The 16899-nt window shown below is 38.4% G+C and overlaps 1 protein-coding gene across 8 annotated transcripts in view; it reads right to left on the bottom strand.

Annotated features, from left to right (window-relative positions):
- Positions 1 to 16899, bottom strand: part of GREB1L (GREB1 like retinoic acid receptor coactivator) — a 245998-nt gene that overhangs the window by 66773 nt on the left and 162326 nt on the right. For 7 of the 8 annotated variants that reach the window (XM_046671347.1, XM_046671354.1, XM_046671355.1 and 4 more), the window contains 6 exons: positions 11548 to 11676; positions 8896 to 9012; positions 7877 to 7996; positions 6697 to 6834; positions 4856 to 5041; positions 276 to 602 (listed from right to left, as the gene is read on the bottom strand). In XM_046671347.1, coding sequence (XP_046527303.1) covers positions 276 to 602; positions 4856 to 5041; positions 6697 to 6834; positions 7877 to 7996; positions 8896 to 9012; positions 11548 to 11676 — 1017 coding nt within the window. The remainder of the gene's footprint in view (positions 1 to 275; positions 603 to 4855; positions 5042 to 6696; positions 6835 to 7876; positions 7997 to 8895; positions 9013 to 11547; positions 11677 to 16899) is intronic. The other variant, XM_046671353.1, reaches the window with a different exon arrangement.

Below are 16899 nucleotides of genomic sequence, written 5' to 3'. Positions count from 1 at the left end.
AAGGACAGAAGTTACGTGAGACAAGGGTATCTGTTACTAGGGTATGCTTTGAAATAATGCTCCCACAACCAGCTGACAGGGACACCAGCCAAACTAAGGGGTACAAAATTCTGATCTGAGGAGGAAAGGTAAAGTTAAAATTAGGAGGAAAAATCCAAGTTGGAGCACTTACCAGAGATTAACTACATGGACACCTGAAACACTCAAATAGTTTTCAAATGGACAGATGATTGGAGGAATGGATTAAAAAGAACACAACAGAAAGCATTACTCACCTAATACTACCACACAAAATTCATTTCCTCTGATTTTTGATGCACAAATTGCCACAACATAATCTGGTAGCCTTTGATAGTGTCTCATTTCACTGAGAGTCCTCAATGTCTCCGAAATGCCCTCTGCCAAAGAGTTCTGGGTCACAATCACGTGAACCAAGTCTTGGGATACGCTGGCAATTAATCTAGCAAGCCAGGGGAGTTGTCCTGGTGACACAGGTGTGCACTGAGCGCCCATCTGTAGGGCTCGCTCTCTCAGAGTAAATTCCTGCATAGCTTTCAGCATAATTCGCTCAAATTCTTCTCTGAGAGGTATCTGATCAGGACCTAAATTGAAGAGAATTACAGCTAGAGTTTTAAAAAAATCACAGCTAGAAAGGAGACACACACACACATCAGTGTGCTGTCCTTCTAAGCCCACTATCCCCCAAGTGGCAAATAATAAGCTCTTTTGTTCTGTAGGGGCCCCAATTATAGAGCCCCTACTAACCATTTCCCACTGTGAAGTGACCTTCTCTCTTCCCTCTCTGCCTCAATGTTTTTTTTTAAATGCAGGCTTCTGTTTCCCTTCATTCTAACCTTGATATGCTTAAAAGAGGAAGTCCTGAGAGACAGTATCAATTCCACTGTCTGCCTTGGGAGGTGGTCACTGAAGGTGCCATATTTCCTGACCTATAAACTTGGCATCATGGAAACGGTTAACGACTAATGAAGTAAGAAGCTAACCTGTTGGTGTACAATCAACTTAAGGTTTCACTCATTTCTCATTTTATTCATTGGTACTTTGAAACACATTTTAATTTATTGCGTCTATACCTAATTTTGAGAATACCGTCCACAGGAAAATTAGGTTTAATTGTTTTTCACTCCCAATTTATATTCAGGCAGCCTCAAACCTTCCCAGACAGGGAATGCTCTCATGGCCTAGTTATTCTCCAGCATTCTGGGTTGTTAAGTGTGGCATTCAGTCATCTCCACCAGCTGTGGTTATGGCTAAGTTTATACAGGTGACCTGCGGCCCTGGGAATTAGGGGGATTTTGTTTCTCTTATTCTCTTTAGAAACTTAACCAGCCTTTAGGACAAAATAAGTAAGTCGATGTGTGGTATCTAAGTGACGGAAATGGATTCTTACGTTTCGTTTAAATAGAAACCAGGGAGACTATGTTCACTCCCATCATTCAGTCATTTCTTTTGCTGTGTGGGCTTGAGATTTGAAACTCAGCCTCCCGTAAACAGATGCAGGCCCCTCAGTGTCTGTGATCTGAGGTCAAGCAATAGCCTCAGAACCCAGGGCTAACAGCCCCTTGCAGAAGAACACAGGGATGAGGGACTCTGCTTGTGCATGAGAAGGAGGCACCTCGACTGAGTCAGAAATCTTTCCTTCCTCCAACAGGGATCGAAGTGGCCTCCCTGACCCCTGCCCATCTTCTCTGGGAAAGTAAGAAAATGAAAGATTAGTAATGTTTTAGGATAAGGAATATCGGATAAAATATTATACATTTCAAAAATAAACTATTGTATTTGGAGAAAACAGTTTTTCCCGGATTGGTTATAGGTCAGAGGGACGTAGGAGAGTGAAATCCTCACAGACAGTTTTCTCTTTTGTACATGGAAAGAGGGCAAGGAAAAGGCCATGCTTACATTGTGTTTATGTCTCACGTGTCCTCCTCAATTATCTGCCAGGGGGAGGTGGGTGCCTTCCTATCACCCGGGAGCTGTCAAAGCTTCTGATTTTCATTCAGCTTTCTCAAATTAGCATCATGCTTAGTGGTCACTAGGTACACACTTAGAAGCAATGTCAAAGTGCATAGACTTGTACTGACTGTCTGAGGTGAAGGGAAGGTGGTCATCTATTTAACACTTTCTTCCATCAGAACAAACGACAGCTCAAAAGCGTGTGGCTCTGACCGTCTGCAGTTCCCTCCTGCCTCTCACAGACGACCTAAGGCTCAGAGGCCTGGTTAATAGGTGTGTCCGTAAGACCCACTCCAATCCACGACCACGTAACACGTTCTATTAGGCAGCATTAATTCCAAATATAAAGGCATTCTGGGAAAATAAAATGATCAAACACATTCATTCTCCATTGCCTTAAAACTTAGTTTTATAGAGTTTTAACTGAATTACTGTTGGAAATTGAGAGGTGAAGGAAAATGGATCAAAGTTTAAATGAGGATAGAGACTTAGAGTAAAACGCCTTGCTTTAAATCACCTCCCATCATTTCTTCATCCTCAGCCTTTATAGCTAAATTGCAGGAGCCTTTTCTCCATTTTTCGCAAGCTTGATGATAGTAATTTTTGTTCCTTCAAGTGCTGATCTCCAGTAACTCAGTTTAGCCCAGGCAGCAGTTCTGATGGCTTTTCAGATAGAGCTCCCTTAATAGGAAAAGACAAGGTTTCAACAAACTCAGAGCCCTCCAAGAATCTCTGGATTTGCTGATTTCATTATCTACTTCAAAAGATTTTCAGATTGTGAAATAACAGAAATTTATTTTTTTAAAAAAGTGACTGTAGTGGAAAGGCCTGTTTCTTCTGACGAATCTTGCTCTTCTCCTTCTCTGTTACCTCCAGGAGACTGAGCCAGCCAAGTATTAGACCTGTCTTTCTGGAAGTGTGGATTTATTTTTTTCAATGTTTATCTATAATCTATGGCATATGTGAAAATATTCTCGCTGGCCTTCTTCAAAACCTCTGAAGGCAAAAAAAAAATTTAACGGACTCCAAAAGAGCTAGTTGTTGAAGAAAAGAGATGTCACAACATACAAAATTTAGATTAAAACATTGTACATTGAGAGACATAATTAATTGGTTGCAAGTAAAACTCTGGAGGGAACTGGTCCAGTAAAGCAGAGAAGAGTTTTGTCTAATTAGAGATTTTTCTTTCTTTTTTGTGTGAGTAAGATTGGCCCTGAGCTAAAATCTATTGCCAATCTTCCTCTCTTTTGCTTGAGGAAGATCGTTGCTAACATCGGTGCCAATATGCCTCTATTTTATGTGGGACGCTGCCACAGCATGGCTTGATGAGCAGTGCTAGGTCTGCGCCCGGGATCTGAACCTGTGAACTCTGGGCTGCCAAAGCAGAGTGCATGAACTTAACCACTGTGCCACCAGGCTGGCCCCCTATTTTTTAAAATAAGAGCTTTTAGTAATTTAAGGGAAGACATTTTGTTTTGACCATTTAATCAGTTCACTTAGTTAACTTGGACTTTGATATTTTAAATTGTTATTAAGATTGAAAAAAAATGCTACACTGATTGGTTTGGTTTGCTATAATAGTATTACTCTATGTTTTACTGATTCTGGATGCCTCTAGAAGCTGATTTTAGATCTTAGAACACAGTCAAGTCAGCATGTAGCAATTAAAATTACGACATCAAACAAGCTGCAGACACGGGTGGTTTTATAAGTTTATTACCCACTAATAAGCATAAACAGCAAGCACTAGGTTTATCATAAAAGTGGCTCATGAGATATCTGAAGCCTTGCAAGTTTCAAAAGCCCGTGTCAAAGCAGGACTTTCGGGCTCCCAGGGCACCGAGAGTCACAGCCACCATTGCTAGCTGATGTTCCAAAGACTAGATCTGGCCTGCTGGATGAAACTTTTAGTTTTTTCGAATGTTGTTTAGCCCCGTGTTTTTACTATTTAACACCAAAGTATTTTCAAACGTTAAAAATATTCACAAGAGTGCAAATAATATTTTTGACATGTAATTTTACATCTTGAACATTTTCCTAATAAGCGGCTTGAAGTCCTAGAGTGAATGTATAATTAGGTTGCACAGCCTACTGCAGTTTGCAAAATAAAGGACATTGCAATGTAAATGCTGCTGAACCATTACAGTATTGTCAAGGGACCTGCATACACACACTGTGGGCTCAGGAGGATAGTCAAATAGAGGAAGTCAAGAGTTCATGACCTATGTGTCCCCCTTACCCAACAGCCTAGAGAGCCTTCCAGGGAATCCACAGTTACTACCTCAGTGAGGGAAAGCATGATGGGACTACATCAAAGAGCTGTAGCTGGAGAAGAAAAAGATTGGTGTGGGGACAATGGATAACTCAGATAAAAAGGCTAAGTGGAAAACTGGAAATAACTGTCTAAGGCAATGTCTACATTCACATTCCAGATGGTCATTGCACTTTCGGAAAAGTGGCTTGGCGAGACTCCCCTGGGGAGGGTGCCCATGGCACAGCCCTTTAAGCTTTTGCCTACATCAACTACTTTGGAGACCTTAGGACCATCATGAGACTGGACACTAGGTGGGGCAATTTATCTCTTCTAGGACCCAAAGAAGCAATGTGAGGAGCAAGGGAGGCTGGATCTGAGAGAAACTGGGGTGGGGGTGGGGGGCGGGGTTGGGGGGGGAAGAAATAAGCAAGTGGCAGAAAGGAATAGAAAAGAAATGGAGGAGAGGAAAAGGAAAAGTCGTAGAGAGTGGGTTGAAGGCAAAGAATGTTAGAAGTGGAAGAGGGAAAGTAAGAGATGGTAGATAAATGTGAGAGGTGAGGAAAGCAAGGAAAAATGTTACAAAAAAGAATAAAAATCATCACCATCAAATGATTATTGAAAATAACTTACCCAGCCGCACAAGATACTGTATCGTCAGAAGAATCATGTTTTCCACGCTCAGGAGTTGGCTGCCAGTCAACCCTAATTGTTCCAAATCTTTGTTTTCCAACTGTGGAATCTTGTAGCAGTTCACCAGCAGAGGACTCACAACAATGTCACCAACATTTCCATAGAAATAGGGTAAAGTGCCATAGCCTGCCCCAATAGAAGCAGGTCAATAAAGTTCAATATTTCTTTTTGAGGCGCAACCAGGTACACTTCTCAACTAGGATCAAAGATGCTTAGCAAAGTTTCCTGTGCTCTGAGATGGCTACCAAACAAGTCACTCAAATATATCAATCCTAGGGAATTCACTCGGGTGCTCCAAATTCTACCCCTAAATTAAACCAGATGAACAGAAAGCAAAATACTCAAATTATTTTGTCCCCGTTTCCCACGGACAGGACATGTTAACATTACATTTCTGCCATAGAGGATTGATGAGAGTTTGCAAAACATCTCGGTATCCTCTGTAAAACTGCAATGATAAAATATTTTCTGATAAAATTCCTGATCAAGTCTCTTTTCAGATGGGAAATCAGAAAACAAACTACAATAACATGTTTTAGTTCCTGAGATTTTCTTTAAAATTTCTTTAAGCTAAACTCATTGATCAACAGCAACATTCTGCCAGTAACAGGTCCTTGGAGGTTCCTACACTTTTTGCTATCTTAGTTATTTTTGTTATATTCTCTTCCTAAACGTCAGTAAACAGCCTCAAATTATCTTACAAGTAGATAGGACAAAAATATGTTGAAAATATACCCTGTTTTGGTGGGGTGGTGAAGAGACAGTCCCTCTGTGAGTTTCTTAAAGGCCCCACGTTCTACATATCTTTCCAAGGCTCAGTTGCACTAAGCATGCGACTCAAATGCTCAAGAAGAACTTCCTGACTGTATGGAATTTAAATAACTGATATTCTCCCAGTGCCTACAGGTACAGGAACAGTGGATAGGGCAGCCTGATAAAGGACAGGGCTTGAAGCAAAACTATCCGTGTCAGGAGGCTCAAGCCAACCAGAAGAAGCAGATAACACCTCACATAGACATACTGTAAAGACCTAGTGGGGCTACAACATCCTATCTGTTTAGTCCCAAAGGTGAAGTATGCAGTCTCCTTCTGGCCCAGGCTAGCTCCCAAAGGAGGGGACTCTAGATGTGTGTATGAAAGGCATTAAGTTAGTCCCGGAATCTAGGGACCCCTAAATTTCTACACCTCCACTAACAGCTTGGAAAGATTCCAACTCCTTAAAGATACTGATTCACAGACGCTTCCCCATGGTTTAGATCTGCAACTGCGGGACCTCTTGGTTCTCCTGAGTGGGACTGTGGCCGGCTCAGCTTGTTTCTTTTCTCTATGGTTTGGCTCCCTTCGACTGATATGTCCTCTCCCCTACCTTGTCCACTCCTGCCTACCCTGCAGAACCCAGCTGAAACATCACCTCTGAGAAGTCTTCTCATACCCCTTTCAGGCAGAGTTAAGCTCCCTCTCTTGTGAGTTCTTATAGTTCTTGGCTGTGAACCTCTACAGCTAAGAGGTTCACAGTATCACAGAGTGTTGTGATTGTTATTTACGCGACAGACTCCCCTACTAAACAGTGCTCCTTGTGGGAACAAAGACTTTGCCTTATCCCCAACTTCTAGTCACACGTTTAGTATAGCACGAAGGAGCTGACCAATAAAAGCTGAAAGAATCAATAGAGGAATAAATGAATACATTCATGAACACATGAGTAAATACACACACAAGGAAATGGAGAAACACTTCTAGATTCCAGTGGACACAGGCAACTTGGAATTCCTTTGCCTTACCTATCAGAATTACTGGTCTAACTCCTGAGTTACTCAGCAGGTTTTCAGGAACAATTACAGTTTCCCCCGCAGGAATGGGTCGAGGTTGTAAAATTCCAGTTAATGGGGTCTGTGGAACTGGGGCAGATAAAAGAGACTCTGGAAAAAAAGTTGTTTGACAAGAAGGATTAGACCTGAAAGCTAAATGAAATACAATTGAAATCAATGCAGCGTTAACACTTTTAATACAGAACTTTTAGAAGTCTAATGATTTATTTTTTTATTGACGTAATTCATGTTTATTATATAAAATTAGAAGTGAAAAAAACAAAAGAAAAAAATCAACCATTATCACATCATTTAGAGATAAGCACTATTTAGCACTGTGGTAGTTTTTCCTTCAAATTGTTTTTCTACATGCAATCTTTTGGATTCTGTTTTGTATTTTATCTTTCCCCTCCAGATTATCAAAGCATATCTGCTCATTGTAGAAAATTTGAAAAGTACAGAAAAGTGTGAAGAAGGATAAACTCTTCTTTAGTGAGTACTACCTAGAGGTGACCACAGTAACATATTGGCATAATTCTTTGTGTAGATATCATCTCCATGTAGTCTTTAAAATTTAAATAAACAAATTTTTAAAGAACCCCATCTATGTCTTAGAATTAATATATTTATGTTTGTCTGTGCTTGGTAGAGAAAGATAGATGAGCATTTGAACATTTAACTGTAGGCACCAAATGGCCACAGCTTGGGTATTATAAAGGAGAACCAGTTGGTTTTTCAGGATTCTAGTCACAGACTAAATCATCTAGGCCAGAAATAATAAGTATGGGTCACACAGGGGACCAGATCACAGGAGGACACATCTAACACCACTACTGGTGAAGCAAGTTCATTTGTGGTCTATGGTGGTGAGTTGGTAGCATAATACCCTATGTAAAGAATGTCTTATCAATACTATGGGCTAAAATAAAGCCGGATGGAGAGTTAAGACTTATTGTGTTGACGTATGTGCTTTTAGGGAAGGCAGACTTGATGGGGACAAATATTAGCTACTATCAATATCCTTACATAATACTGGACACAATGGTTGGTTAAGGAAATTTATCTTCAAATGTTCAGGGAAAGAACAAGAGTAGGAGGAGATACTGATGCTAATTAAAGGAAACTTAAAACTCATCTTCTGTTGAAATCTTACCAGTTCTTGAAAGAGGGCGAACTGTAGGAACAGGTACAACTAAACCAGGTTGGGGGACAGGTGACCCAGGATACCACCCCCGGTGTCGTTTCTTTGGTGGCCCAGAAATGAACATGGTAGCTGAAGGCAAAAAGAAAGATGAGCCTCGTTCAGCAGTGGAAGAAAGGAAAGAAGCCAAAGTAACAGAGGATCTTTAATTTGATTATACTCAGAAAGTCTAAGTCACTGTTCTAGAGGTAAAGATAAAATTAGAAAAAGCCACACTAACACTACCACTTAACATTTGTATGCTGTTTTACAATTTACAATTTTACCCAGATTATGTTATTTGATTTTATCAACAACCCTGTGAAGCCGCAGGACAAGTATATTGTAATCCCTATTTTGTAGATGGTGAAAGGAAGGCTCAGATTTGCCCAGGGTCTCACAACAGAAAGGACTTTGAACCCTGTACTTTGGTCAGCGAAGCCTATGGTTTTTTTCTTTTTTTAAAGATTGGAACCTGAGCTAACAACTGTTGCCAATCGTTGTCTTTTCTTTTTTTTTTTTCCTGCTTTATCTCCCCCACTGCGCACCCCCACCGCACTCCCCCACCCCCACACCGGACATAGTTGTATATCTTAGTTGCAGGTCCTTCTAGTTGTGGCATGTGGGGTGCCGCCTCAACGTGGCCTGAAAAGCAGTGCCATGTCCGCACCCAGGATCCAAACCCTGGGCCACCGCAGCGGAGCGTGCTAACTTAACCACTTGGCCACGCAGCCGGCCCCGAGCCTATGGTTTTTTGAGACACTTTCCTATACATTTGTTTGAACATTAATTTCTACATAGGTTCATCCTTGTGGAATCACCAAGATATTTAATCACTACTGTTCACACCAATCATAAACTTTCAAAACATTGTATAAGAGGCTAAGGAAAAATTCAGAGTGTGCTGTCAGATAATTCATCATTCCAAACTCTGCAGCATTTCTTCCATAATTAAGTTGCATTATTTCAAAACTCTAAGATGGGTATTGTACCTTGGTCTCCTGATGCATAGCTAGGTCTTGGTGACAAAGAGTAATTCCCTGGGCGGGTTGGAGTGGAGCTAGATGTACTGCTCTTCCCTCCATGGCTACTGTTTCCATTAGCAGCATCTGTAGAACACAAGAGAAGCCACTTAGAACAGAGGTTGAGCAGGACACCGCTTTCTGTGATGCTGTAACCATACGGTAAACCTGACCCTCATCACTGACAGGACAGCCCAGTAGTATAAAGCCAACTACAACCAACAGAGTAGCACCTTCAATAAAATGAAACGTCACCTAAAAATAACTTTCTAGGACCCAAGAGATCTTCTAGAATCATTTTCAGTGAAGTCTTTGGAGATGGTGGGTGGAAGGAAGAGAAAACTTTTTTTAAGCTTTGAATTATGGAAATTTTCAAACCTATATAAAAGTAGACAGAATAGTATAATAAACTACATATCCACCACCCAGCTTCAACATTTATTTACACATGGCCAATCTTGCTTTATCTATCCTCTCTCTCTCTTCCCCTCATCCCACATAAACACAGAGGTTATTTTGAAGAAAACTCATTTATCATATCATTTCATTCATAAATCAATCTGTTTTTAAAATAAAAGGACTCTTAAAAAAACATAACATCGTCATTATACTTAAAATTAACAATGATTAATAATTTCTTAATAAAAATATCTTAGTATTCAAATTTCCCCCAACTATCTCAGAAATGATTATTACAGTCGGCTTGCTCAAATTGGGATTCAAAAAAGATCCATACATCGAATTTAGTTGCTATGTCCCTTAAACCTCTTTTAATCTATAGGATTCTTTTTCTTCTTTGTTACAATTAATTTCTGGAAACCTGGCAGAATTTCTCATTTTCTGGATTTTGCTGATTGGATATCCATGGTGCCATTTAACGTCTCCTCTAATTCTCATAAGCTAACTGTTAGATATAGAGGCTTGCTCAGATTCAGTTTGATTTTTCTTGGCAAGAGTATCTCATAAGGACTGTCGTCTACTTCCATCAGGGGGCACATAATGGCTGTTTTTCTCTCTTCTTGTGAGGTTAATATTGATCAGTGGGTTCAAGAGTTGTTAGCCTAGTCCTCTAATTATAAAGTTGTTCATCATCCATTCATCTCATGGTTTTAGCAACCAGGATGATTACTGCCAACACCCATAATTTCACTAATTTTTTTAATGCTGTAAAAATTTGGATTCAGTTTGTCCAGGTCTGTAATCTAATCAGAAGGTAGATCCTGCAAGAATTGCTGGACCAGGGTAAAAACAAAAGTGGTCTGGATAAATTATGAGGCCTAACTGTTGGAAAGTTTCCAAGAATGATAGGCTCCCTTTCTCCTTATTTTTCTTCTACCTCTCTATTTCTTTTCCTTAAACACTGGAATTTCCTAAGATTCTATCCATAGTTCACAGCTTGCCTTACCCTACATTTCTCCTTGGCTGATACTATTTACCTTGGTGATTTTAACCACATGTTGGTGGCTCAACTCTATACCATCAGTCCTGACTTCCCCCTGTGATAAATTAAATGACTGTTGAGCAGCTTCACTTGGTTGTCTTATGTGTATCTCAAACTTGACATGTTCAAAATCGAACTCACAATCTCCTCCTGGGGAAGCTGCTCCTCCTTCTATATTCTCTGTCTGAAGTAGTGGCACCACCATTAGCCCAGAAAGATGGATGTAAACCAAGACTCCTTCTTCTGCTTCATGCTCACATTAATCAGTCAAGTTCTGCTACTTTTACTTCCTAAGTAGTTCTCCAATCTGTCTCTCCCCCTCCAACCTATTATTACCCTGGCCAAGGACCTCGTCATTTCCCACCTAGACTACTGAAATGACCTCCAACTAGTTTTCTTACCTCTTATTTATTTATTTATTTATTTATTTTTGCTGCCAAAATGATCTAGCTCAAGTTCAAATCAGACCATGTCACTCCTCTGTTCCACAGGTTATAGAGTAAAATCCATGCTTCTTAGCCTGGTCTCCCATGACATTTCCCTTGTCCAACACTTGCTCCCCTTCTGCCACTCCCTGAGTTTTACCTTGTATGGTTCTAACGAGTCCAAACTGCTGGAAGTTCCTGCACATATCACACTCCTTCTTTCCTTCCCTTTTCCTTTCAAGCTTAGCCCCTGCTTTTCTTTCAATTTGAAATATCTTCCCCCACTCCTTTGTATGATGAATATGTCCTCACAGTTCAAGACCAAGCTCCTCCAAGAACTCATTCTTGTTAGTCATATTAGTCATATGGCTGTATTTACTGTAGTACACTGAAAATATCTTCTTACAGGTCTATCTCCTCTACTAGGTTACAAGTACATTAGAGGTCAGGGGTTGAGCCATATTTGTCTTTGCTTCCCCAGTTCCTCATCGTAACAGGTATCCAAAAAATGTTTGTTGAATGGACTCAACGTGCTGTCTCCTGTGTGTGCCAAATGACATTCTTTGACTCTTCTGGTTGGAACATAGGGAAAACAAAGCTTTATATAATAATACATTATTATAAAAGCCCCACTTCTGTCTTCAATTGGCGAAGAAGCAGCTTTTCTTTTCTTCTGCCAACTTATCACTTAAATTTCACACAAATCTTCTATAGACTATGTATTTACCAAAGAAAGATAAGTGAGGAAAACATCACCTGCAGCAAAAGTCTTCCCTACAACCTGCAAAGATAAAGCCAGTGGCTTCACAACATTCTTATTCCGGGTCAGGTCCTGAGCTCCACTTAAATTGATCGCAGAATTAGCTGGACTGAGAATCGGTGAATCTTTAAAATGAAAGAGGTTGTTCAAATTAGCAACTATTTATATATGTAGGAAGGACATTAATTCAACAAGAGTGAGGTGAGAAAAAGTAGATTGTAGAATTTCAGTTTTTTCCTTGTTCAGGAAACTCAGTTTCTTTGTATTCAGGTTTTATTTTCTTTTATGTATTTAACAATCACTCACTATAAGTTTCATGTGCTGGGTGCTATTTTAAGCACTTTAAACATATTAATTCACTTAATCCCTATAAGAACTCAATGAAGTAGCAGTCACTTAACTTGGTGATAGTCAGATGACCTGGCATCAAGGGTATCATTACGCACCATATTAAAACTGTCTCCACAGTTCCCCTCAAAGCCATATTTTAACAAGATATATTTATCTTTATCCAGATTGGTTTGTCATTTAAAAAGTATCGTACAAACTAAGTCACTGTGATCTAGGAGAAAGCACTTTTCTCTGAAGGAAAGTTGCTTTAATTTTCTGAATAAACTAGAATTAATTTACCTATGTAATACCAGGTACATCCAAAAGAAAGTCCCTATTTGGATTCAGAAAATAATTGAGTCCGGAAAAACTATAGGCCATTTCAGACCCAGGCTAAGGGGATAAAGACTCAAGCCAACTAGAGTTTTTGAAAATGCGTATAGACTCTAAATCCCTGACTCTACTCCAAGAGAAGAGCTTAATCAATTAACACAGGAAAGCATCCAAAGGGACTGTTAGGGGACGGCCCCGTGGCCAAGCAGTGAAGTTCGCACGCTCTGCTCTGCTGGCCCAGGGTTTCGCCGGTTTGAATCCTGGGCGCAGACATGGCACCACTCATCAGGCCATGCTGAGGCAGCATCCCACATGCCACAACTGGAAGGACCCACAACTAAAAGTACACAACTATGTACTGGGGGGCTTTAGGAGAAAAAGGAAAAAATTAAAAATTTAAAAAACCCCCCAAAAACTCCAAAGGGACTGTTAAAACTCTCTGACAATTTGAAAAACAAAGTACTCTAAAGAGCAGGACACTGATGGTGCTACATGAAAAATTATTTAAAAAATTAGCATTCATACTACAACTTGATTCCTGATACATCTGATCAGTGATACTCATAAGAACTCAAAAGACTAAAATGGTCCCCTACTAGCTTAGAAGGGTTAATGTGCCTTTATGGGGGCCTGGTTTACCACCAGGGAGTGATTTTAAGGTCTACAGGAAGAAGAGAAGCTGGCAAGTGCACATACAACATTATAAAGTTGCAGGACACTGAAGTCAGCCCAAGTTTTTCAGGTTTTAAAAGACAGCCTTATAGGATAGGAGTCCCAGGTAAGCTATGTTTCAGGCCACAAGCGTATGATTTGGAACAAGACTAATAGCTTACTACTCTAATTTATACCTACAGTTTTAGCATATTTCTAACAGTTCAGCTAAACATATAGATGAAATGTGGTTGATGAATTATGAAGGGTTGTGGTTCGCCTTATTTTTTCAAATCAATGAATTCCAACAGCACAGACCAATATTTTTAAAATAATGAAAGGGTACAAAATTAATGTACAGAAATAAATTTTCATAAATATGAACAACAACCATTAGCTAGATCAGATGCCTAGGAATAACCTTAATAAGAAATGTACACACCTATATCAAGAAAACTTTACAATATTTCTTTAATATAATGTTTGGGATTTGTTTTAAAATATTGAAGGAGGGAAAGAGAGAAGTGGTAAGACTAAATATTAGCCCTGTGTTCATAATTACTGAGGTTGGGTGATAGGTCCATGGTAGTGGTTTATTACATTATATTCTCTTTCTTTTTATATGTATTTAAAATTTTCATATTAAAGATTTTTAAAAATTAAAAAAATACTTCTGAAAATCATGAAAATAGATCTGAACAAATGTCAAGACATGCCACGTTTCTGACTAGGAATATTTCTTGCCAAAAAAATGCCAATCTAAGTTAATTTATAAATTTAATATGATCCTAGGAAAATATCAACAGGTGTAGATATTATTAGAACTACTATTAGAATTATTTGAATGTTTTAAGTAGGCAAATTGATGTAATGTTGATAGGAAAAAAATAAACACACAAGAATAGCTGGAAACATTCTGAAAAATAAGAGAAATGAGGGGAGGCTAGCCTGATGATATAAGACATTACAAAACCTCAGTCAACAAAATACTATGGTCTTGGTGTATTAGTAGAAAAACAGAACAATGGAACAAAAAAGACAGTAAGAAGTAAATGCAAATACACGTGAGAACTTAGTATAAGATAAAGGTAGCAGTTCAAAGCAGCAATGAAGATGAACTATTTAATAAAGTGTGTTGAGGCAATTGGATGTATAAGAAAAAAATTAAGCTGGACCCATATCTTACACCAAGTATAAAATAAAATCAAATGGATAAAAAATATAAACATAAAAACTAAAGTTATAGAAATAATAGAAGAAACCATGGGAGAGTTAATTATCACCTTGAAATGGAAAAGATCAAACTATTGTTCAAAATGTGGAAGCCATAAAAAAAGACTGATATATTCAGTTACATAAAAATTTAAAAATTCTGTATGGCAAAACACACTATAACCATGCAAACCATACCCAGAAGAGAGGTGAAATGGCCATACTAACATCATAAAAAATAGACTTTAAGACAAAAACTATTGCTAGAGATAAAGGAGGACATTTTATAATGATAAAAGGGTTGATCCACCAGGAAAACATAACAATTATAAACATATATGCACCTAGCAACAGAGCCCCAAATTAATGAAGCAAGAACAAAATTGAAGGGAGAAATATGCAATTCAACAATAATTGTTGGAAGCTTCAATGCTCTGCTTTCAATAATGGATAGAATAACTAGTGAGATGATCAACAGAGAAACAGAAGACATGAACAACACTATAAACAAACTAGACCTACTTGATATCAATAGAACATTCCCCAGTGAAAGCAGAATATACATTCTTTTCAAGTGCACAGGGAACATTTTCCAGGATAGGTGATAAGACAAGCTTCAATAAACTTAAAGAATTGAAATCATGCAAAATACATTCTCTGACCTTAGTGGAATCAAATAACAACCAATAACAGAAGAAATCTGAGAAATCCACAAATCTGTGGAAATGAAACAACACACTCCTAAATAAGCAATGGATCAAAGAAGAAATCACAAGGGAAATTAGATATCACTTTAAGACAAATAAAAATGAAAATCAACATATGAAAACTTATGAGATGCCATTAAAGAAGTGCTTAGAGAGAAATTTATGGCTGTAAATATCTATATTAAAAAAGAAGAAAGATCTCAAATAAATTACCTAACCTTCCACCTTAAGAAAGTAGAAAAAAAAAAAAAAGCACACTAAACCCAAAGTAAGCAGAAGAAAGGAAATAATAAAAACTAAAACAGAAATGAATGAAGTAGGGAATAGAGAAACAATAGTGAAAAATCAACAAACCAAAAGCTTGTTCTTTGAGTAAATCAACAAAATTGACAAACTGTTATCTAGATTGACCAAGAAAAAAAGAGAAAAGATGCAAATTACTAATTCAAAAATGAAAAAGAGGGCATCACTATCAACCTTACAGAAATCAAAAGAATTATAAAGGAATATTATGAACAACTGTATCCCTGCTATGGACTGAATTGTGTGTCCCCCCTCCCACACAAAATTCATATGTTGAAGCCCTAAAACCTAGTACCTTAGAAATGTGACAGTATTTGGAGATAGGATCTTTAAAGAGGTAATTAAGTTAAATGGGGTCATAAGGGTGGGGCCTTAATTTCATATGACTGATTTCCATATAAGAAGAGAAAGAGACACTAGGGATGCACATGCAGAGAGGAAAGGCCATGTGAGGGTATAAAGAAGGCTGCTATCTGCAACCCAGGGAAGAAGGACTCAGGGAAAACCAACTCTACTGCACTTTGATCTTGGACTTGCAGCCTTCAGAACTGTGAGAAAATTAATTTCTGCTGTTTAAGCCACTTAGTCTATGGTATTTGGTTAGAGCAGCCCTAGCAAACTCATATAGACATCAAATTAGATGACTCAAATGAAATGAACAAAAAGGAAATCCTAAGGAATACACTACAAAACTATGAGAGTTAGTAAACGTTAGGGGCTTGCCCAGTGGCGTAGTGGTTAAGTTCAAGCACTCGGCTTCAGTGGCCCGGGGTTCACAGGTTGGGATCCCAGGTGTGGACCTACCCACCGCTCATCAAGCCATTCTGTAGCAGTGTCCCACATACAAAATAGAGGAAGATTGGCATGGATGTTAGCTCAGGGACAATCTTTCTCAAGCAAAAAGAAGAAAATTGGCAACAGATATCATGGCCAATCTTCCTCACCAAAAATAAATAAATAAATAAATGAGTTCACCAAGGTGGCAGGATACCAGATTAATACACAAAACTCAATTGTATTTCTATGCACTTGTAATGAACATAGAAAAATAAAATTAAGGAAAAATTTCCATTTACAATAGCATCAGATAGAATAAACACTTAGGAATAAATTTAATAAGAGAAGTGCATAACATACTATGAAAACTACAAAACATTGTTAAAAGGAATTTAAAAAGATCTAAATAAATGGGGAAACATCCCATGCTCATAGATCAGACTTGATATTGTTGAGATGGCTATACTCCTCAAATTGTTCTAAAGATTTAGTGCAACCCCTATCAAAATTCCAGCTGGTTTTTTTTGCAGAAATTGACAAGGTAATCCTAAAATTCATATAGAAATGCAAGGGACCCAGAATAACCAAAATAATCTTGGGAAAAAAAATAAACAAAGCTGGAGGATTTACACTTCCACATTTGAGAACTTCATATAAAGCTATGATAATCAAGCAGTGTGGCTTTGGCATAAGGATAGACATACAGGTCAACAGAATAGCACCGAGTCCAGAAACAAACCCTTACATTTTATGGGCAATTGAATTATGACAAGAGCGCAAAGAAAATTCAATGGGTAAAAAACTAGTCTTTTCAACAAATGGTTATGGGATGACTCAATATCCACATGCAAAAGAATGAAGATGGACTTCTTCCTCACACCACCTACAAAAATTAACCAAAAATGGACTATAGATCTAAATGTAAGAGCTAAAACTATAACAATCTTAGAAGAAAACACAGGAGTAAATCTCCATGGCCTTGGGTTAGGCAATGTTTTCTTAGATGTGACACCAAAAGCACAAGCCACAAAAGGA

The sequence above is a fragment of the Equus quagga genome, chromosome 9 (assembly GCF_021613505.1).
Source record: "Equus quagga isolate Etosha38 chromosome 9, UCLA_HA_Equagga_1.0, whole genome shotgun sequence".
In the NCBI taxonomy this organism is placed as follows: Eukaryota; Metazoa; Chordata; class Mammalia; order Perissodactyla; family Equidae; genus Equus; species Equus quagga.
This window is presented reverse-complemented; position numbering and strand designations above follow the sequence as displayed.